This window comes from Cuculus canorus, chromosome 3 (assembly GCF_017976375.1).
Source record: "Cuculus canorus isolate bCucCan1 chromosome 3, bCucCan1.pri, whole genome shotgun sequence".
Lineage (NCBI taxonomy): Eukaryota > Metazoa > Chordata > Aves > Cuculiformes > Cuculidae > Cuculus > Cuculus canorus.
The window spans coordinates 106116617-106140315 of record NC_071403.1 but is presented as its reverse complement, the minus strand read 5'-3'; the positions used below and the strand labels follow the sequence as shown (position 1 = coordinate 106140315).

The 23699-nt window shown below is 41.4% G+C and overlaps 1 protein-coding gene across 1 annotated transcript; it reads left to right on the top strand.

Moving 5' to 3' along the window:
• The first annotated feature begins 5809 nt into the window (after positions 1-5809).
• On the top strand, positions 5810-20435 carry QPCT (glutaminyl-peptide cyclotransferase). The gene is made up of 7 exons (XM_009569149.2): positions 5810-6105; positions 10559-10705; positions 13512-13793; positions 16272-16448; positions 17310-17409; positions 17881-17997; positions 20016-20435. The coding sequence occupies exons 1-7, from the start codon at positions 6004-6006 to the stop codon at positions 20159-20161; spliced, it is 1071 nt and encodes a 356-aa protein (XP_009567444.2). The 5' UTR covers positions 5810-6003; the 3' UTR covers positions 20162-20435.
• Positions 20436-23699: the final 3264 nt, after the last annotated feature.

Here is a 23699-nt window from a genome sequence, read left to right as displayed (position 1 = left end):
TTTTCCCCAGCCCCGCACACGCCAGCACCGCCCGGGATTGGGCTGGGGGCGCGGGGGATGCCGGGAGATGTAGTCCCGCTACCCGCATCTCACCCCGGGGCGCCGCTAGTCAGTGAACTACAATCCCCGGCGTGCCCCGCGGGGCGCCCAGAGGAGGGCGGGGCCGGGCGGCGCGTGCGCGGCACCGCCCCATAGAGTTTCCGTTAGCTCCCGTGCCCGCGGCGGCCCGTGCCCCGACGCGCTCGTGGAGCGCGATACGCGCTTCCCCCCACCGCCCCCCGGCCCTTTTCGCGCCAAAGCACGTGTTCGCGCGCCGTCGTGCCCCCCACCCGCCCCGCGGGCCTTTCCCCGCCGCAGCACCCGCTTCCCCTTCGCCCCTCCGAGGGCGTGGGCGGCGAGGAGAGGTCCCCGGGGCCTGGGACGCGGCCCTTCATCCCTGCGCAGGAAATACTTGACCGAGTGTGTCACGGCATCGCCTCGGGCTCTGACCTGGCAGCTGTGTCGTGCCTGCTGCTCCCCCAGCGCCTCGTGGCGGTCCCCACCGGCCGGCTCGTAGCCGAGCGCAGAAGTTCTCAGGGCCCTTCGGGACGTGGGTGTCCCCCTCTGCCACTACGCTACAGTGTCCCATCCCCCCCAAGCTCTGATTCACCCAAATCCCATCTTCCTGCTCTGCATCAATGATGCCACTCTTGCATCATCAGCAATCTCTGCACGCAAGATATTCGGCAAACGCGCACTTAGCAGAAGTCCTAAATAAAACGGGTCACAAGGCAAAACTTGAGCTTGTAATCTCCCTCCAGACTGAAAGTTCCCTGTTGAAAGACAACCCGTAATCTTCCTTCTTGAATTTGGATTCAATTTCTGCGTTGGTCTTAAAATAATATCCACAACTGTAAGAAGCTGCTGAAGTTTCAATTATATACCAGACTGAAAAGACTTGGAAAAGAGAAACCGTCAATAGAAACTCAATGGCTTCTCAGCTCAGCGAAGCACAGATGGAGAAGCAGATTAGTGCTTTGTCATTTATAGCGCTGTTTGTAACGTACGTTTCTCATTTCCTTCATCTTACACTCCTGAGGCCTGGCCTAAAACCCGCTGAAGCTGAGAGGAGTCTTTCTGCTTGCTTCACCCTGTTTTGCATCAAACCTTTACACTGCGCAGCTGATACAGAGCGTAACCAGGTCTGTGTTCCGCCTGGAGACACTCTATTTGATAAATAATTACCCTGCAGTTTCTTGTCGAAATCTGGAACCACTTTAAACTAAAAACTGTAGCACTTAATGATTGATTTTGCTTGTAACTGGTTTTGAATGCTAAAAAACACCCTGGGACTTTTTAACGAAGGCTATTCCATGAATAGAGGATGTTCTTGCCAAAGCTCTGTACCAGATAACTGAGCAATGTTCGTTTCCTTTTTCCTCTGAAGTGGGACTCCCACACACCACCACTGTAAACATAAAGCTTGCCTCCATAAACATAATTTTTGATGTTTAGCACAGCAAGGAGTTATACTCTAGAGTATCTAAAGTGCTGCAAGCTTCTCACATTCTGAGTAACAGCCCTAAAAATAGCTGTTAATGGACGATACCAGATGGATATTAGGTATTACCACAACCACTGGGCAGCGATTATACTTCATAAAGAAGCTCAGCTTTATACCATCCAATATGGTTGGTGCCATTTAATTTCTGCCCTAACCCTTAGTAGCTGCTTTTTCATAAATTAGAACAGAAGACAGATTAGTTAAAATCAATTTATTACAGAACAGAGGACAGCATCAGCCAAAACAAAGCAAACTACTCTTAAGTATTTCTGCTGCGGTACTTTCCACTAAACAAATACTCCTGAAGCATCCAAAACCTGTTCTGTTTCTAAAGACCTCTGAGTAAAGAACACCTGAAAGCAGCTCTGCATTTCAGCATCCATGAACAGAGCAGCACACAGGTCTGTGCACGTGCACATCTGTCTTCATGGCGCAGCACCATGACAGCACCGCCCCTCTCAGCACCAACTAACAGGGCAAGCTTGTTATTTTTGTAACTACCGTCATTAGTGATTGCCTGTGGATCTCATTGAGGTTTTTCGTCTTTTATCTGAGCCCACATAGTTCCCTCAGATGGTTGGCTTGCTTTCACAGCTCTGAGCTGCTGAAGCCAGCTGCACTTTACAAATTACTCTCTTTTACAGCTGCAAGATACAAGGAAACAGGGCTAACTTTTATAAAAAAAGGCCCTTTTTAATTAAAAAAAAATGGGTTTCATTCCATATGGATCACTAGGTCTATATAGAAAAACTGCATTTGGGACACCTGTTCTATAACTCTAAAAATACATCAAGTTTTTCCAGTTTGAAATTAATGTGGGTAATATTTGGCTATTTTGTACCTGAAAATGGAAACATAATATATTCATTTCTATTCACCAGTCTGGTGTTTGGATTATTCTGGTATCATCTAACTGGGTTTCTGGGAGACTAGTGCATTTTTCTGATAAATTCCATAAGAATGTGCTGCTATGATTATTTTTCACTGCTTTACACGGATCTTGCTCAGCAAATGCCACCATTCAGGATCTGCAAGATCTGCAAGAAACACATGCAAAAAGAGGAACTAATATCTCTGCAGGCAAAATGTCAAAATGCTTTTCTTTTCCCATTTTTTTTTTAAGTTCATGGTTTCCTTTCTCCCCACCTCCCCATAAGAGAACTGAAAAAGAGTTAGGAGTTCAGGTTTGGTTTGGATAAAATCCTGAAATAAGGATGTGTCTCTGAATTACCTCATCGTCTCGGTTTGAGCCCTTAGCTGAACTTTGTCCTAAAATCCACCTCTAACAAAACAGTGAAAAGTTCAGTATAGGCTTAAAAAACATGGAATCAAAATTTACCTTGGTATAAATCCACTGAAAACAAAATACATATTTAAATTTTTTATTATATGTAACTGACCTTTTGGAATTCACTTTACCCCCCACCGGTTTATAGAGTGATCTCGCAGATCTTTGTGCCTACTGAGTGGGGAGCCTCATTCATACCATATAATACCACTGTACCGACTCTGAAATAGACATAAAGTTAATTGCCTAAAAAAGAAGTGTTTAGGGCCAACCTACACATTTCTCTTACAAAAATTTATCTGTCAATACATTAGCCCATGGAAACAGAATCTCTTAAACCTGAATCACCAAGTGTGATACTTCCACAGGCTGATAAAAGCTGTGTTCCAAAACCCACAGAGAACAGCTGTGGACAAGTCAACCAGGATGAATGGCAGCTCAGGTTCATAGGACACACATGAGCACCAGGCACCTGCAGGCCCATCAACATCTTTCTGAACATCAGCCACACCACCCCTTCCCCTTGGGCTGCAAGAACTGCCTACAAATTTATGAACACGCAGCAGCCCAGGCTGCGAAACACTGGAAATCTCAGACTGTATATTGTAACTGCTGGCAAATCAGCCACAGCTCAGGTACAAAAACTGCCTCGTATTAGGTGGATTTAAAGCACACCAAACAATGCTTAATGTTCACTCCCTACCATGGGCCTGCCAGCTGGGAGAGCTGAGCATCAAAATTGTGTTTAAAACAGTGGAAGGTGTGCAAGAGTCTCCGGTCTTGAGAAAACAGGCGTGCGTAAAGCCTGCAGCATGTGACGTTGGATTTTTGCAGAGTTAATAACCAAGGTAATGACAGAGCACTCAACCTCAGCTTTCGAGAGGCGATTTGAGCTGAAATGCTTGTATGCTGTAGTGCCAACACAAGGAAAACAGTTTTACAGTGTTGCCTCTAACGTCCATCCTTCGGGACTTCAGTAGATGGCACTGTCACACCAGCTGGGTTACAGGAAAGAAACACTGTACACATTATATTTTCACAGATAATGTATGCTTCTCTTCAAATAATCTACCTTTTATTTTTGCTCTAGATGATATCCAGTTACATCTATTTGACTTTTCAGGGTAATGAATCAACTATGTAAAATGTATAAAATAAAGGAACAGACCACTGAGCAATTTATTGACCTTTTGTCCGTTTGGTAGTATGGAGTAGGACTGAGCAACATGATTTTCCTTCATAAATCTCTGGTAAAACAAAATGTTCATCGCCTTTGAGTAATTTTTGTTTAACTTTGTAATTTTGTATTAAATGTTACATAATTCTCTTTTCAGCTGTGAACTGCTCTGCTTTCTGTTGTATTTTAATAGATTCTTTTTTTTTCTTCTCAGCCTTCTTTATATCATTAGACATAGAACTTCCTGGGGTGGGTATGACTGGAAGATGAGGGAGGTTTCCCCTCCAAATATTTAAAATAATGCCTTTATAAAATTCTGCTCACTCTCTCTACACATCTGGTCCCGCACTTACATTTCTATCTGTGTTTCCCACGTAGGCAAGACCAACACTGCCCTAAGCTGAATTTATGTTTGCCAAACTCTTAATCTATCAAAGCATTGTAGCTCTTGCTGGGACCACAATCCCTTAGGGGGAAACAGCGTTAGCTAATCCTGAATAAAACTTATATTCTTGGCAAATTTCTCCTGTAGCTATTGTTGGGGGTTTTTTTCTGCTAAATTGCACGAGAACCCTGGCACATCAGCCAGAAATTTTGTCCAGCAGCTGGATTACATAGTCAACAACAGGAAATCTGGTGAAGGGGCAAAAGATTTTTGCTCTTTTGTGTAGTCTTGGTGGGATCACTGTCATCTCGGTAGGTGGATTTAGACTAATTTCCCATGACTTGATCTCTGCTGACATGGGGCTTTTGCCTAAGAATCTGTAAATGGTTGCCCATTTCTCACTATTCACCAGTGGCTTGGCTTTGCATTTGGAACAATTTCCTAACAAAGCCAATGTGCAGAGTTTTGTGAGGAAAAAAAGAAAGGAGAAGAAAAAAAAAAAGGAAAAAAAAAAAAGCATTGCTTTAAATTAACTCTTCATTTTCCCATACACAAAAAACTTTGGATACAGCCACATTCCAAGTATCATCTAGAAGGATGCTAAAATTATCACTACCAGAGATCCCACTTTCGTGCCGGGCAGCAGATCCACAAGATTTTCTAGGAAGTTTGTGGAATCTGATTCAAGGACCTGCAAATCACAAATTGCTCCCTTTTTGTAATATTACCTTCACAGACACTTTGAATACTTGCAAAGCTGTGTTTTCCAGGATGCAGCTTTCCAGTATTAGGCTGAAGAGCAGTGTGGCGATTCTCCTGCTCCTTCCCTCCCCCCTCCCTCCTTTCTTTTGTGTGGTTTTTTTTTCTTTCAATTTGTTTTAGCGTTAAGACTGAACTTTAAGAATCGTGTAAAAATTGGAGACTTTGAATGGACTATCCGTGATGCAGAAGTCAGATGTTTTCTACCCCACCACAGAGCAAGGATGGTGATATCAGATGAGGTAAAGAAGGGCTTGTGTGCTCATAAGCTGCTCTGTTTCCTTTCATCACTTTAATCGATCTGTTGCAAAACATCGCCTCCGCACGGGTTTTTCTTCATCGGTGGTAAATGGTATGATAGAATTTAAAACGCCTGAAGACGGGATTGACATTTTAGGAAGCACTATCATTTTAAGCCTAAAAAAACAGATCACAGGAAAATCTTATCAAATAATAATTTAAACCACTTCTCAATTCCATAGGTCTTTGCCTTTCAAAACCCTTCAGGGATGCCCCTTTCGGTGCCCAGCGATGATGAGCTTGTTCCCAGCGGGATCCCAAAGCCGCTCCAATTCCACGGCCTGGAGCGCCCCATCCGTGCTCAGAGGTCACACGGAGCCCCGGTTCCTTTCGAAGCCATTCCTAGAAACACAAAACGATTTTTTTTCTCTGGGGAGACCGCGGGCTGCGGCGTTCCCCTGGGGGAAGGCAAAGCCCGATCCGCGGCGGGAGGCGGGAGGGGGCGGGGCAGAGCCCTGCTGACACCCGGCACGGGGCTCATTCTCGAGGAGAGGAGCCGGGAGAGGCCGGCAGAGCAGCCCCTCGGCCGTCGGGACTCGGAGGGCAGTGGGATGCCCGGCGGGGCCGCGGGCGCTGCCCGCCTGCTCGGGGCTCTCTGCCTCTGCTTCCACCTGGGGAGCGCGGGGGATGCCGCGGCGTGGACCCTGGAGAAGGTGCGTGGCGTTTCCGCGGGTCTCCTCGCCTCTCTGCTTGGGTGGGGGGTCTCTGTGTGTCTGTATCTCTATCTCTGTGTGTGCCCCCCTCTCTGTGTCCCTCCGTGTCTTTTTCTGTGTGTGTTTTTGTGTGTATCTGTGTAGAGTCTCTCTCTGTTGGTGTGTCTGTCTCTCTGTGTCTGTGTGTGTGTGTGTCTCTCTCTGTGTCTCTGTGTGTGTCTCTCTGTGTGTCTCTCTCTGTATCTGTGTGTGTGTGTCTCTCTCTGTGCCTCTTTCTCTCTCTGTGCCTCTCTGTGTCTCTCTGTCTCTGTGTGTGTGTTTCTGTGTGTCTCCGTCTGTCTCTCTCTGGGTGTCTGTCTCTCTGGGTGTCTGTCTATGTCTCTCTCTGTACAGTCTCTCTCTGTGTCTCTCTATGTGTGTGTCTGCCTGTGTCTGTCTCTCTGTGTACACTCTCTATGTGTATCTCTGTCCGTGTGTCTGTCTCTGTCTACAGTCTCTATGTGTATCTCTCTCTCTCTGAGCGTCTCTCTGTGTAGAGTCTCTCTGAGTGTCTCTCTCTGTCTGTGTGTCTGTCTCTCCGTGTCTGTGTCTCTCTGTGCCTGTGTGTGTGTTTCTGTGTGTCTCTGTCTCTCTGTCTCTCTCTCTCTCTGTGTGTCTCTGCGTGTGTCGCACTTTCCTGGGGGACAAGAGAGCCGCAGCTGCTGTCCGTACCACCCCCCCCCCATCCCCGCGGGACACCCCTCGCGCCCATCCCAGGAGATCCTGCCGGGACTCTGTGTCCCCGCCGCTCGCTCGGCGCGGCTCCGTGTGCGGGGGGATAACACGGCTTCCCTCCCATCCCACGGGATGCCTGCAGGGAACAAATCTGCTCCGCAGGTTTGGAACCTCACTGGTGGCTTCCACACAGCCTGGGAACCGGCAGCCACAGCTTATTGCTTTGTCTAGGGCAGTTAGGGAATTTAGGGGGAAACACGAACAGGACAAGAGGGATCAACAACCAGAATAACAATCCATCTAATATTCTATTGTACTCCAATTTTCAACATGATTATGGTGGACAGTGTCTTAGTTTAAGAGAACAAATAGCTCTTCCAGCAGTGATGTGCATTTATCTAGGAAAAACAAGTAGGGATGGTATTGATAGATACTGCGTACTTATTTGGAAAGTATTTAATATTTTAATGTCATAGAACCATATGATATTTGTTTTAATTAAAAATGTCGTTTGAACTAGTGAAGAAGATAACAGTTAAACGCTGGTAAGCAGTAAACCCGTGATTTCTCTGTGCAACAATCCTTAGTGTTCAGTCGTGAAACGCTAACAGTTTGTTCATGGAGAACTAAACCACATGGAACATGGGAGAGCATACAACCGCAAATTATATTCAATTAAAAGAGTTCAGGAATTGCCAAAGGGAAAATATACTTCCAGGGCCCCTCCACAGGTGTTTGTAGAAGAGCTGAACTCAGAGTTCAGCCAGAACTGACTGAACTCCGTTAATCCAGTGCACCATTCTCTTCGCCAATAGATCAGAGTCCAGGACAAACTGACAAAATAAAGCTTCCCTCATATAGTTCAACTCACTTCCCTTTAGTCGTTCCCTTCTCCTTGATTTCATTCACTCCAAATTCGAATAAGTGTTGGTTTGGTGGTTGTTTTTTGTTTTAAAAAGAGAAACTTTGTCATTCTGTTCTATTAATTGTATCTTACTATATCTCATATATAGACTACATACCTGTAACATAATACATCTACAGTATGCATAATACTTGTTCTATGTGTACATATAAAATACATATATAGGAATACATGAGGCTAGATCTTTAGTCACACTAGTCAATACATAAGCATGTAGCCCTGTGCTCCTTTTTCCAGCCCTCTTGAGCCACACCTCATTTACCTCATTCCATTCCAGCTAGCCAATCTACTTGCTAATTATGTAATTAGTGTCATCTAACCACAAAACCATAGCATCTGAACTCCTCTGCCCCTGCAAACACTAACCGAGAACCACTTCCTCTTTCTCAAAGTCTTGTCCCTTGATAACTTTTTTTTTTCCCCTTCTCCCCAGGGAGATGTGAGCCAGAAGTTGAACAGTGTAGAGACCTTTCCCTCCTGTCACTGAGGAGGAGAAATCAGGTCTTAAGGTTCTTAGAAGCTAAGTTCCATTGGCACTGAGCCAAGTACACTAAAATCAGCAGGATAAGTATGGGCTTCTTCTAGAAACTGAAGTCTTGCATTTTTATGCAGTTTAGTACAGAGCATTTGGTGGTCACCCCAACATGAATACATTGCTCTGCCTCCTTGCTGTGGCCATGGAGGAAATAAGGATTGACCAACACTTTAGGGAAAAAGTCACCTGTGGGTCTCATTCTGCTTCTCTTTTATTTAATGACCAGTTTTTTAATTCCTCCCACTTCCAAAATTTGGAGATAACTCCATTATTAGAAATGGGAATTTATTGCTCTCTTCTGAAATGCCTGCATACATTTGTACTTCAATAATAATAATAAAGTTTCTTTGCAAAGTGATTCAATGACCCTGGTTACCAGGCATGCTCTATAGTTAGGAGCAAGAAGATTCCACATTCTAATTGAGCCTTTCACCTGTTGAAATAAAGGTGTATTTAACTTCCTTAATTAAATTGTCCTCCTTCACACTTCTTAACAACACTTCTTATAATAATTTCATCCGTCAGGATAATTAATGTAACAGGTTGTTATATAGGATTGCAGAAGATTTCAAGGTCACTACACTCCCTGCACAGGTGATGAGTTTCAGCAGTCATTTCAGACAAATGTAAAATGATGCACATGAGTGAGGGGGGAAAGGCAGAGGAATAATTATTTTTTTGTTAACGTATACGATGATGGAGCTAGAGTGAATGCATCTCTGAAAATGTCTGTTTAATGCAGGAGCCCAAAAGCAAGTCAGTTGATAAACAGTTTGAAGAAAGGAAAAGAATAAAATAGAAAATACCATTATCCTACACTATAAGCTATGGTGCACTCATGTTCCAGTTTCCCTTCCTTTTCTCAGCTCAAAATGGATGAGATAGACAGGGTACACTGAAGGACAGCAAGTCTGATCAATCATGTAAAGCAGTTCTGGTCAAAGAACAAACAAATAGATGAGAATTTTCCAGTGGGAGAAAGAGAGGAGTAAAGGGAAGTCCCTATGATAGAAATAAGGAATGGATCTCATAGGAGCATTCTACGATGGTGCCTAAAATAGGAATTTATAAAAACAGGGGTGGCTTAGGAGGTTTCTGTGGAGACAATTGGCAGAGACTGGATAGGTTCAAATCAAGTGCCTAAAAGGACATTTGAGATGTCCTTGGGTATCCCACCCGGCATTCATCTACCACTGCAGAACAGTACAAGGCGCTTCACAGACATGCATTTGCCAGCCCCGCCAGAATGTCTCAAGTAATCTAGGTCACCTGAATCTAGGTCCACACTTAGGCAGCAGCAAAGAAGCCACTTGGGAGGTAGCTAGCATTGCTAGTGGTTGTCACAGAAGAGAAGCTGCCAAAACTGAGGTTAATCCGTGTGTCACAAAGCTGATGTACACCTCAATTAGCCCCAAATGAGCTACACCACGCTGTGTGCCGCGATTAAGAGACGGGACGCAGCTTGATGCAAGCAAATGTCGTCTTTATTGTGCAGCTAACTTATATTTATACCAGTTACAGCTAATTTAGGCTCATACATATTACAAAAAGCTAGCTCAGTATTGGCTAATACAAAAGGGTCTTCTGCCTCACTTAACGACAATTTCCTGCCATTCAACAACGAGTACCCGCGATCAAGCCAGCAATCTTTGTTAAAGTTCTTGTCTCACTCCCTCCCAGGGCCTGTGGCCTACAGGCTCCAGCGCGTCGCCTGCCTTTATCAACTGATCTGTGCTGGGGGTCTGTTGCCACAGCTGTGTAGTCACACCAACATCATCACTGCGGGGAGAGGCCACAATGCCGCAGTTTCACTCTTATCTGTGACTCAAACGGCTTATGCATTTCTTTGCAGTACTGCACCTCTTAATGTAGACACAGCATAAAGCTAAATATTATTGCTACCAAAAACAAAGCTTCTGGTACTTGTTTCAATGGAAACCTCACTTGAAGGTGACATGGTTGCAGACATGACGGTATGCATGTAGAATTAAGAAATTAGATATGAGAAAAAAGCATGGGTTGAATTTCTACAGCTGGTAGGTAAAAATTTCTCCTATATTTTTAATGCTAGTATAATGCGCATGGAAATTAAAGATACAGAAGCCACAGAACTTAAAAACGTCAATCAATTTTGAGGAAAAGCTTTTTTAAAAAATTACTTCTTGTTGTCAGTAAATCAACACAGCACAACAGATCACATTTACTATAATTCTGAAGAAAACCGGCTAAAAGAGTCTAGAGATAGTTACATCAGTCTTCCCTTTTTCTCCCTTCTATAGTACTCTCACCAACCAAAAATTTTACCTTCTGAGGCTATTAAGGAAGTTGCAGCAAACACAGATGTTTCTGAAATGTGGGAGAATGATTTGCGTCCCATCCTGATAGAAAGATATCCCGGATCACCAGGAAGTTATATCGTACGACAGGTAAGACAACATTTCCTGAAAACCTTGAAGAGCATTAATTGTTTATATTCTGGTAGTGCCTTCAGTGACCACTAAAGGGACAGACACATTCCTTTCATTCAGCAGGATGAACTCTATCATTGTTCAAGTCTAGACTGTGCAGAGCCCACATGACACAGCTTACACTTCAGCTGACATTTCCCAGGGCTGCATAGCGTGATTAAAAAAGAAATAATCATAATCTGGTTTTGAATGTATGTTTTTAATTAAAAAGCTTGCTTCAGGTTTGGTATCCAAAGTACAACACAACCATTGTCCTTTCCCTCACATAAGCAGGTTTTTGGTCACTGGTTCAACCCCCCTGGGACCATGAAATAAATGACACTCACCCTGTCCTTTTTCTGGAGAGGTCCTGTGCTGTTACACTCCTCTCAGATGGGTGTATCAACAGAAAAAGGATTCAGAGGAGCCCAAGCAAGCAGGCACATGAAACGGTCAACATGACGAAGTGCAGCACTAAGTCCCATGCTGCTTCTCCGCTGCCCCAGGTGTTTTATGTTAGAGGCGAATAATTGATTCAGCCTTTGAGGATCAATTCACAATTTTATTAATTACAGCAAGCGATAGCAAGCAAACAGCGCTGGGTGCAGCCGGGGGGTCTGCGCTCCACCAACGGCTCACACCTTTTCCTCTCCAGCAGTCCCCTTTTAAGGTTTTCTTGATAACTTCCGTGCACGCATCTCTTAGGAAAAGACTTCTGTGTTGTGCTGATAGGCAAAGGCTTTCTGTGTTGTGCTGATAGACAAAGGCTTCCGTGTTGATTTTGCAAGTGGGGTGATAGGCCTCTTCCTTGTGGTTGTCAGTTCCTGCTAAGTCTGCAGAGCTTTATGTCATATATAATCATTTTATTATTTCACAGTATTTGTCTACCTTCATATTTTATGGTTTAGCCTTTACATAGTTCCTCCTGCATTCAAGTTTCCATTCTTGATGAACAAACGTGTTATTGTTATTTTTCACACCGGGGACAACAGTCTGTTAATGCTGGGCTACCATATCCAGATTGCACCTGGCCCCAAGCCAGTAAAACCTCCAGCCTGTTGTATTTGAGCCACAAGGAGTTACCTTGCGACTGGGTTGCTGCCCGGTCGGTGCCTCTAGTTTGCACTCACAATGTGGACCTCTTCAGGACTCTGTGCCATGCTGGCTCTAGACTACATTACCCAACTGGGAGACTACAGTTGGGTTTATTAGAAAACATTCACAACATCTCACTAGCCTTTATCTACCCTATAGGCAGTGACTCAACAGCTCCAAGATAGCTCAAACTACAGTAAGTTTGTTTCCCACTCTGCAATTGGTAGACTGGAAAAATGCAGCTACATAGACTTAGTTTTGAGGTTTCTTTAGTGGTACCCTGGAAGGCAGGCAAATGAAAGAGGAAAAAGTAAAAAAAAAAAACCCAAAATGCCCGGCCAAGCCTAGGCTAGATAAGCACAAATCACGTTCAAAATAGGATCATTCCATTACCAGGTAACAGCAAATACTAAAGTAGACCCCCCCTCACCAAAGTTAAAAAAGAAGAGTCCTCCGCTGTCAAAGCACAATGGAGTTTGAAATGGATGACATTTCTTTGTTAAGACACATAAAAAGCATCAGACTCCCTTAAGAAGGCTAGTGCCAGTCACAGCTAGTGTACACTGGGAACTACATCCAAGCTTATACAGTCCCCTTAATCCATAACAGACGTCCTTTGCGCTGCCTACAGATAGTAGATAGACCATAGAGCACCACAAAAGCTTTCAGAGGGTGACCACAAACAAAACGGAAGTTTGTCCTAGCACTAAAATTTATGGCAATATTCCCACTGACTTCACTAAGTGCAGAGCAAGTCTTCAAAGTCTATTTTCTTTTTTCCCCTTAGAGGCTTTTCCTAATGTTTATATAAAGAGAGAGGAATCTGCCTTGAAGAAGCACTCTAGGGACCCACAAAAATAAGTTGCTCAATAGAGATGGCCCTCTAGTAAAAGTTAGCCAGAACTCTGTATTAAGTATAACTGGGGCTGTTAGAGGTATCCTCGTTAGGTAGGAAGATACCTAAAATGACTCACTGTCTTAATTTTTATCTTTACATGAGCTACACTTATAGGATTTCATTTTTAAAACACTGTTCTGAAATGTTTAATTCTTTCATTTACAGGAATCAGGAACGTCTCTTATAGCTGTGCAGACAACTTGTGTTACTTGAAAGGCAGATTTGTCACAGAAGCTAAAAGAACTAAGAAAAAAAACCCAAACCAAAAAGGCAAACAAACCACACAACAAATGAACAAACTAACAAAACCCCAGAATTTCTTCAATACTGTTGTGGCATCTGTGTGTGGTAATTGTCAAAATGGCCACACGAAGTTCTCTGCAGCCAGTTCTGACATTTAATTTAAGGGCATGACTGGGTTTAGATTTGATGAGGTAAATGTTAAATCTGTCCTGGTTACACCTGAAAAAACACTGGCCTGGAAACTTCAGAGATCAATATGTTAATGTGTCAAATTAAGGGACAACCATTCAAAGCACCTTTGGAGTCCAATGACAAGAGCCAAAAGGGAGAAATTAAAAGCAAGTGAGCCAGTAAAATGCTAAGATAGCAAAAATGTTGCTTATTTTATATAATGAAGTTCCACATTTTCCTATAAAATTTCTCTTTGAAAAATACAGTGAACTTACAGAAATAAGCTTAAGTACCACATTTGACAATTGGCACAAATGGCAATTTATCTGCAACATTTTTCTGAAGCAAGCAATATTAATCTGATTTTTTTAATTGCAGCATATCAAGAACCGTCTTCAAGGATTACAGGCAGGTTGGCAAATTGAAGAAGATACATTTCAGAGATACACACCATATGGATATCGAACATTTTCAAATATTATCAGCACTCTCAACCCCTCTGCAAAACGCCAGCTGGTACTTGCTTGCCACTATGACTCAAAATTCTTTGGACAACAAAGGCAGGGGAGAGTGTTTGTAGGAGCAACTGATTCAGCCGTGCCTTGTGCTATGATATTGGAGCTGGCACGTGCCCTGGACAACAAGCTTCAGTTAATCAAGGTAGTTTGCTTGTTTCATTTTAATTTGTTTCTGCAACAGCAGTAGGCCTTAAGGCACTTCCATGTTGTCTCCCATAGCCTGCGTGCCTGATTCTCTGACTCCTGTGCCTCTTGTAAAACTCCCACTGACCTCAAGAAGAACAGGACAGAGATCTGCATCTACTACTTTAGAGTACATTGTCACATTTAAACTTCTTACACAAAGGGTGGCTATCTAAAAATTAGCTAATAAGTATAGACTGTATAAAAGTAACAATTTATATATGAATAATACATTTTTCATAGACTGGACGAGGTATAAGTTTTGGGTTGTTGCTTTCTGAATCTTGCATTTTTTAAATCCCTCAGTTGTATTCTGTTTTGGTAGATGGATGAACCAATTGCCGCACTGGAGAGTTATGTTCACATCGCATCAGCCCATAACAGATTCAAGCTTTTCTTCTTGCTTTCCTTTACCAAATTGAATAGTTCATTTATGGGACAAGCATGGCTGAGTACAGGAAGAGAGTCAAGTAATAATATATTACCAGTCTCTGTTACCTACACTGTGAAAGTTTGTTTCAAAGTGCTGCCATTGCTAGGCACAAAAATCTGTTGATCCTACAAATTTGTGGGATTACAAATTTGTAGGATTACAGATTCATGAGTGCCATCTACTGGTTAAGTAATTACTATTTACAGAAGAATACAGTAACAGCTTTCACAGGAAGAGGTCTCTCAAAGTGTCAGAAATACCCTCAGATATGAAGATTACTTGTCAGCAGTTGTTTCCAGAAACTGATTTGGTTCCTTCTGACATTAGAGTATTTAAGAATTAGAAAATTAAGAATATGCCAGTGGTTTTCACCACAAAACAAAACACTCCTGTAATACATAGGCTTTCACTCAGAAGCTTCTTAAAATAAATTTGCCTGTTATTTATGGAAACTACACACCAACTTAAAGACTGGAATTTTTTTCAAGTAATGCATCTTTTTTTGATTAAATTGTTTTTATCATGTAAGATGACAGCATTTGACAAAAAGGCAATTTAATTACTTTGCACAGGCTACCATTTGTACAGCCTGTTAACAAAATATACCTTGAGATCCATCTGCTTAATACATTAGCTACGACCTTTTTGCTCTGCTTATAGAGGCATAACAGACTTTGTTAGGTTTTCAACCAAATCTATTTATACCTTGACTTGAAGCTGTGATTTTTGTCTTGATGTTTCTCCCATTATATAAATTAAAGGGCAAAATTAAAGGGCAAATACATCTCTCCATGTTATTCAAACTTGGGAATGTGTTCAACAGTACTAATAATACAAATAGTACTTTATAAAATTCAAATAGCATTAATAGGTTCCTCCAGAATGTAAGGCAAAATGACTGCTATCAAAACAGCTGTCCTGTGTGAAGGACAAAGGGCAGCCCAGCATTGCCATTAGAGAAATCCATATATATCACCGTAAGCATAATCAATATCATCTTGCCTGCATGAGCAACATTTTATAGAAGTTTTCCACTGCTGTTTATATTGGATCAGCTCCAGCTAGTTGGGAGTTGATGGCCATACAGGACATGACTGTTGCCAGTGACTCCACCTTTTTAACCACATCATGCAATTTCATTTGAAGTAGCATAAATTCATAGAGGGGTTAAAATATTTATAGCGACCGCCAAGACTACAATTCCCAATACTGTTCATATAGGAGAACTGAATTGGGTTTAGCTATGCTGTAGGTTATTAGGAAATATTGCCAGTGCAAACATGGATTCAGTTTGTAAACAGGGAGAAAAAAGGCCCCTTCTATGCAGGGAAGACACTTCACACAGATGTCTCCTTTGTGACCTTAAGTACATTAACTATATATACTCTCAGTTTTTACTGCTGTGATATTTTTGGTTGTTAAAAGGGAAAGGTGTATCTACTCTACTCTGTGCTTTGGTTTTAGGGGTAAAGTTTCTTGGGTGGTCCAAGTCCCCCTCAAGGAAAAGAAATGGTCGTTCTTCTCATGACTGGTTGCTCTTTGTCCCTCAAAGAACCACCAGCTTCACAAAGACATAATTCACCTCCAATGAAGCACAACTGTAGCAGACACTTACTCCTTTTCCTGCCAAGGAATAAGATTAGTGCTTACATCGGGTGTCGTTGCTGACATGTCCCCTCTTTATTTGAGATGATGTTCTTGCTACCTGGTTTTGCAGATGAGTCTCAACATACTCAGCTCATGTCCAATAAAGTCAGAAATGAAACTTTTAACCAGAACCAAAACAATACCAGACTGGAGAATATGTCACTGTGCTAAGTAAATAATCATCACTGGTCACTACCACAATTACACCATTAGGTGTGTTCAACAGCCACAGGAAGGATTGCATAGGGTACCTTGAAAATATAACTCAACCATTGTTGCTTATATGGCTACAGGATTTGTCCTTTGTTTAACATCCTGGTCAGAACCAGTTATGTTACTTTTAACTTCCTCCAACAGATCAGCTCAATGTCAAGTCCAGACCTTTCGCTTCAGCTCATTTTCTTTGATGGTGAAGAAGCCTTTGTCCGGTGGTCCCCTTCTGATTCCCTCTATGGATCTCAACACTTAGCTCAAAAAATGGCATCTACTCCACATCCACCTGGTTCGACAACCACAAATCAGCTGCAGAGCATAGTAAGTACCTTTCACCTCCCTAATGAGCAACAGTAAATTGCATTTTTTTAATATTTAATTAGTAATTAGCCAAATTCCCAAGAAACCATGAACCCCGCCAAAGTTAAAGGAAGAAACAGGATCGTGGAAATTGTATAATATGTTATAAAATAGAGTTAGCAAGAGCTTTTTGGTGAATCTGCTCAGACTTTCTCCATGCAAGGATGAAGAAGAGTCATAGAAAAAATTATTAGAATATAAATTGGGATAACCACCTTCTTCAAGAGAGAGAATTCAAAGTGATTAGGAAAGTGCATAGACACAATATCGGTCTGTAAAGGAATCTCTCCTAGCTCAGCACTAAGCTACAGAAAGCTGCTTCTCTTTGACTCCTACTAACAATCTGATTGTCTGCTCCCTTATCCCTACTGCCTTCTTGTTTCCCTGTGCACTGCTGACACTCTTTTCTTCTGTCACTGTATCTTGTGACTCATAAAATGTCTTTCCCTTGACAGACTTTGTTGTTCTCTGGGGAAGAAGCAATTTCCTTTTCTTTCTCCCCACCTACTATAATTTTTCTTTTAAAGGGATACAACACACAAAACCGCAAACAAAGCAATGCAGTCTGGTTCAGCTTGAGGAACAGAGAAACATCCTACATTTTTCCTCCTTGGAAAGACAGCAAAATGTATCAGATTGGAATTGAGTTCTGTTAATGAGTTCTTCTCAGGTACTATGGTAGAAAAGTCAGATCTTTGGCTAGAGCTATCAAAGACCTAGTCAGGACCTACACAGGAACCAAGAGGTTTCACTGCTGCTGCTGCCGTTGATGTTGTTATAGCAATGTAGAGAATTCTGTATTAAAGTTTCTTTCTTCTGTAGGACCTGTTTGTTCTACTGGATTTAATTGGCGCACCAAACCCAGTCTTTCCCAATTATTTTCCAGACACTACTCGATGGTTTCAGAGGCTTCAAGCAATTGGTAAGGAATTGGGCTTTTGATGAATTTCAAAATTTAGTGTGTAGTTTCTGGATGTATTAAGTCTTGTAAATCAGATTTTTAGATTTCATTTTTGGTTTACAGTTATAATGTTTAATATTGTAAATGTTAAATATGGTGCATCTTAAACCTATATGAAGATTTTAATATTAATTAATAAAGTAACTGAGGAAGATCCCCAGATGCTCGAAGCCATGAAACAGATTCTCTTGTCACCTTGTGACTCTTGAAACTGCTTCACTTCTGCATTTTAGTTCTCACTTCTGTAAAATTATGGTAACAGCATCAGTTTTGAGGTCTTTTAAATACTAAACAAACGCACAATAGATTCACCAACCCCTTTTTCTTCTTTCAAATGGAAGAAGCTCATATGAGAGGAAAAATAATTCAAATGTGCTAACATGCCTCATATTGTCTGAAAGTTGTAATAATGACTTTCATTGTGAATTACAGAGCGAGAGCTGCACAACATGAATCTGTTGAATAATCACCCTGTTGAAAGGCAGTATTTCCGGAATACTTTACATCGAGGCTTGGTTGAAGATGACCACATTCCATTTTTAATAAGAGGTACCAGAGGCTCTTATATTTCTAAACTATAAGTTCAGTAACAAATGCATCATTTAGTGAATGAGGATGTGCATACAGTCCTGCTTTACAGCTCATCATCCCCAGAAGGAGGCTTCCAAATCCAACTTTACACAGGCCAAGAGCTGCAGCTTTGAAGAACACACCTGAACAAAAGCAGTGATAAAACATACTCATCGTCGTTTTGCATGAGTGCAGCTCCAATGGCACAGAGATAATGGAAATTTGTGTCAGCAGTAGTGTCCTACAAAGATAAACAAGTCTGATCCAGTGGGATATCACTATATACCACACTAGCCAGCTAGCTACTATTTCTAGGAGCAGCAACAGAGACTGACTTGCATGTCAGTCTCTCAAGATCTGTTGTCAAAGTTACAGTAATGCTCACTGTTAGCTTTTTACTTGAAGGCACTGACTCCTGCAGAAACCCACATACTCAAACTAGACAACCTCATTCCCTAAATAATATGGAGATTTCACAGCTGTCAGCTTGAGGGGTGGGGAAGGTGCATAGCGTAGCCAACAGAAACAGCAATATGACTGAGGTCCCTCCTGAAATTAGGCACATAATTGAAACAGGAATTCTCCGCTTAGGCATTTCTCCTGGCGGACACCAATACTCTGTCCCTGCATTCATTGTTTTCCTTTGGCGTGCAATCAAAGAAAGGGAAAGCTACTGCTGCCACCCTGACAAGCTTATCAGTGATTAAAGCCCTTGTCCAAGATGTGGATTTGATGTCCTTCTTGGTTCAAGCACCCAGCAGAGCATCTTCAAAACTAAGGTGGGCCAAAGAAGCTTAGTAGATATAGTAAACTCTTCTGATTGAAATTTTCCACTGTAGAGCAAGGACTACAAGGGTCATATTGCCAGGGAAGGGTTAACGAAAAGGAATGTAACACTAGTTCAATGAAGAAAGTATCTGCCTAGGAAAGGAGAGAGGTATCTTCACATCCAGCCCCTAATTTTACTGTTGTTTATGCTCTGTTAACTACTGAGTAGTGTAAAATGAGCACACGGCTCTGGAAGCTCACACAAGAGCGGCTACACTTCTCCACTCCTGAGTGAGTGCTCTCTTTGCTGAGCTATGGTTACTCTCTCCTGCTCAACGCCTCTTCAGCTCCACGAATCTTTCATTATTCAGACCAAAGCACAGCCCAGGTGCAACAAAACCAACACAGCCATAGTATGTACATCCAGGGATATCAAAAACACTACATGGGAGAAGATCATAGGGGAAACGACTACACCTCAAAATCTTTTCTAATAACACAATTAACACCTAGTAAAGAAAACAGCTGAGAAATGAGAGAGGAAAAGCAGTTAAACAGGCAAAAGGCTGGAGACAAACAATGCTCTCCCAAAAAGCAATCGGGAAGCTGGCTTATTTAACTTCTTTTTACCTAAAAGCTGCAGTACGTATAGGCAGCTTGGTGTATATATATACATGTAGTGATACAGAGCCTTTCAAGTGGAGGTGGAAGTTCTGAGGATAACAGTGGTTCTATTTTACAGAGTAAAAATACAGACACTTCATTTTACCATTTATGGAGAGGACTAAAAAAATGCTTAAAATTGCTCAATTTTAACACTGTCACAAGAACATGGTGATCAGTTATCAGTTTGGGGAAGCTGCACTTCTGTAGCTCCTAAACATGGTAGCAACTGCAATGCAAAGGATCTCAAAGACAAAACCAACCAAAAATAAGTATCACAGTAAAACTAGCTAGAGATGCCTTAAAAAAACCCAAAACAAAACAACAAGGAAAAGCAGTACAAAGAAAGGAGGGTGCCCTTTTTTGGAAGCACGCAATTAAATAGGTGCGCTGCAGTCACAGGCTTCAAAAAAGAGAAGGCAAAACGAAGCTGCAGTGACGCACACTCCTTTATAATAAAGTTTATTGAGTAGTTACCTGATTCTATTGCTAAATGGTGACACATCAATTAGATTAACAGAACTTCTCCAATATTTCTTCTCTAAATTTCACTTTCCTCCTTATAGGTGTTCCAGTCCTACATCTGATTCCATCCCCTTTTCCTGCAGTATGGCATACCATGGAGGACACAGAAGAAAATCTTGACAAAACCACTATCGACAATCTCAGCAAAATCCTGCAAGTGTTTGTACTGGAATATTTAAACCTGTGACTGAAAAAACGTCAACAAATCGTACTCCATTATGTGTTTGCCCACCTTCACATTTGCTATTTAAATGCATTGGAGAGCAGTAAAGCAAAGCAGAACATAATGATAGCTCTTCCTAGACTGATTATTGATTTAGCTGTTCCGGGCCCAGTGTTCCATGTAGCCAAATAAGATAGCAGTAAGTAAGAGGTAGTTTCTTCTGTAAAGAATTTGGTCTTTACATGTCTTACCTCTGAATAAAAAAATACCAGAATTTTTCCATGTTGTTCTCACCTTTTCATGTCATGTATTATGATCCCCAGGAGGTCATGGCTCCCAACCTCAGTGTTTAGACCTACAGTTTTTACCAGGTGTGACCAATTTATGCAGCATTCAGCAACAGAAATTTAGACCACGTTGTTAAAAGGGGCAAAATTCTAAACCAAAATTCTTCTTTGAGTTGAACTAAACCACTTTAACCCTGCAATGAGTTGCTGAAACTCCTGACACAGGAGGACTTTTATTCCTCTCTGCTCCCTCTCCTCCTTGCCTTAAAGGATAGCTGCAAGAGCTCTTGTCTGCAGACAGCAGGACACCAGGAAACAGAGAATAATCCAAATTAAATTTTCTCCCTATTGTTTGTTGGATACTTTTTGATGGAGAAAGGTGGTGGGGAGTGCTGCTTAGAGGAAGGCATGTGGGGGCTTCCATTGTGTTTTCACACAGGTGGTGTGAGGGAACAAAGCTCCAGCACACACCATTCATTCCTGTGAGAATAATACACAATTTGACCCAAAATAAAAAAATATCATGCTGGTTTTAATATAGATTACATCAGGAGTAATCATACTAGGAAAGTGATCACTTTAGAACCTGTAGTTTTATATAAATATAATTTAAAAGGCAAAGTTCTATCTATCAAAAGGAAAATTAGTAGGAGTCAAAAGCAAGACAGTTTAAGCACCAAAACGTAAGGGCAAGCCATAGTCTATATCAGAAAGAGCTCACTAGCTTAACAACCCTGTGCTTTTACATTTCTTACTGGAATTATTAAATAAATATAGTATAACACTCAAGCAAAAATCTAACCTGGAATGAAAATCAATAGGCAAAGCCAGCAGAACAGTATTCAAAATCTACCTACAGAATTATGTTTACCACTGATGAGAAAAAGATGAGAGCATTTAAAAGGAAAAAAAAAACAACAATCAAGCTGGTAGAGAACGCACAGAGAAAAAACAAGTCAGTATTTTACTACTCCAAACTTCTTCCATTAGTAAGTTCTATCCTGGGCAAAGAGCTTTAAAAAAGGAAATATGCTGCAGAATTGTAGACATGTCAGATTTGGCCTGTATTTCACCATTTTCTTAAAGCAAACATTTTCAAATGAAACAATATTGACATACATATTTTAAAGGTGCAGTAGAAATATGTGTTTACAGCAATGCAAATTCATAAAATTTTGCTATTACCGGACAGCCTGAAAATGAAATTCAATCTAGATGTTGTTCAAGATGGAACAAAACCATTTTATGTTTTCCGATCACTTTAACATTTGTGGAAAATGTTTCTATTTTGCATTTAACTTCTGAGACAGAATACAATGGAAATTCTAAAAGTTTGACAGGTGTTTATTTTCAGATATTACTGTACACCTATGTTACTACATTAAATAAATTTGAAGACTTCGCTATCATCTTCTCCTTTACCTCAGCCCATGAGAAAAATATTCTGAACTACTAAATTAGATCTTCTGAAGTTTGAATTCTCTGAGCAGAGTAAGGCACCTACCTCCTAAGTGGCAAAAGAAGGTAACAAAATGGCTATATATGGAAATACTAAACATGAGTTTGTGAGGCTAATTTTGTTTTTACAACTCCTCTGGTACTTCGTGCTTTGCAGGGCCTCTGAAAAACGCTTTATGCATTTGTAGTGTGCCACTCTGCTTCTTCAAGAATTTGAAAGTTAACTTAAAATAGATTTCATTATGAAATGTGGGATCAGAGAGTTGTTATAACTAGGAAATCTCAAATGTTTGAGTTAGTTGAAACCAGAATTTAACCATGTAGTTTATACGAAACGTCTGGCACATCAATATTGCTATCAACTCCTCACTGCCTGAGCATGCAGTTCCCGTGATTTATGGTTATTGAGATAAAGGTTGATACGATTCAATGGTTCTCAAAACATCAATAAAACACAAAGAGCCTTGCTCCCCTCCCACCTTGCTCCTTGCAGGGTTTTGGGGTGGGGTGCTACAGGAAAAGAGGGCTATCTCTTAAATGCATGTGAGCCCTATAAGGGGTTTACTTACAGAGGGGAAGGTGATGATCTCAGCAATTTATATGATCTGTCATTCATTTAAAAAATAACTGCTGGAAGGAAAACTGAGATCAGTCCAGTAACCATGTGAATCCAAGAATTTAGGTTCCTAAAAGCACAAGAATCTGAAGTAGTCAATAAAGCAAAGACATAGTACAAGGCAGGTTCTCACTGCTAGTAAGGCAAAGGAGAACAGGCAAGTAGGAGAAAGTCTAGCCATTTGATAAAATACCTACGAAACAAAAAAATACAAGTGAAAAGCAGGACTGGTTATCTCTTCCTCTTTGTTTCATCATTTAATAATACTAAGCATCCTGATCCATAGGATCTGGACATGCACAGTGCAGATAATCAGTTCAGAATTCCAAGATAGGCTTTACATTAAAGAACCTATCCCTGAATAGTTTCTCTGTCCCTGTTGGATGGTGGCAACTTCAACTGAAGAACTTCAACTAATTTGGTAATTACACAAATCAGCAGAATTGCTGCACAGGTTCTCCCCTTGAATAGGATTTGTTACATCTCAGTCAGAAAAAAAATTAGATGATCAATCCACCACCCACGAGAGGCTGTCACTGGCATGTCAGAGCCCTCCTAAACATACATGTACGCATATAAACATTATTACCTGGGTGAAGGGATCGCAGAACAGAATGAACCTGAGAGCCACTACTCAACAGGTAAAAAAGCTGCAAAAAACCTACATATTACATTAGTTGTTTGTATTGTAGGAGGTGCCCCGGCTCCTTTTATATCCGGACAACACAATTTTTCACAAGAATCTTAGGCTTAAGTATCAGTATGCCCTCCTCCAATTCTCTAAAGCTTAATGCATTTGCCTACAGGTGAAGTTATTCTATGCAATCACAGCTGTAATGAGTTAAGGGAGTAACAATGCCAAATCCTCTGGCAGAAAGAAATGAGAGTGAGTACCAGTGCTCTTTTTCCTTTAGCTGGGGTGGCATTCCTTTCACCAGGAATGAAAATATAAATTGGCAATTCTTATTCACTACATTTCAAATAAACATTTACACTGTGATCACCTAACAGCAGAATACAATTTGAAAAGGCAAAATGCAGTAGAAGTTACTTCCGTAGAATTACAAAGATCCAGTCTACATTTGCAGCAGACCCAGCAAAGTTCTGAAGTTTCACACATCTGCTCACTGAGATTGAAGTACCACCCGAAAGCATCAGCAACAGTCAATATATATAAAACTATAAAATTTTGCACACAAAT

Bases quoted from the DNA above. Each gene is read 5' to 3' on its own strand.
- QPCT (XM_009569149.2), top strand. From the start codon at position 6,004: ATGCCCGGCGGGGCCGCGGGCGCTGCCCGCCTGCTCGGGGCTCTCTGC. The intron at 10,706-13,511 runs GTAAGACAACAT...TTTTAATTGCAG, and splicing joins GAAGTTATATCGTACGACAG to CATATCAAGAACCGTCTTCA. The intron at 16,449-17,309 runs GTAAGTACCTTT...TTTCTTCTGTAG, and splicing joins CAAATCAGCTGCAGAGCATA to GACCTGTTTGTTCTACTGGA.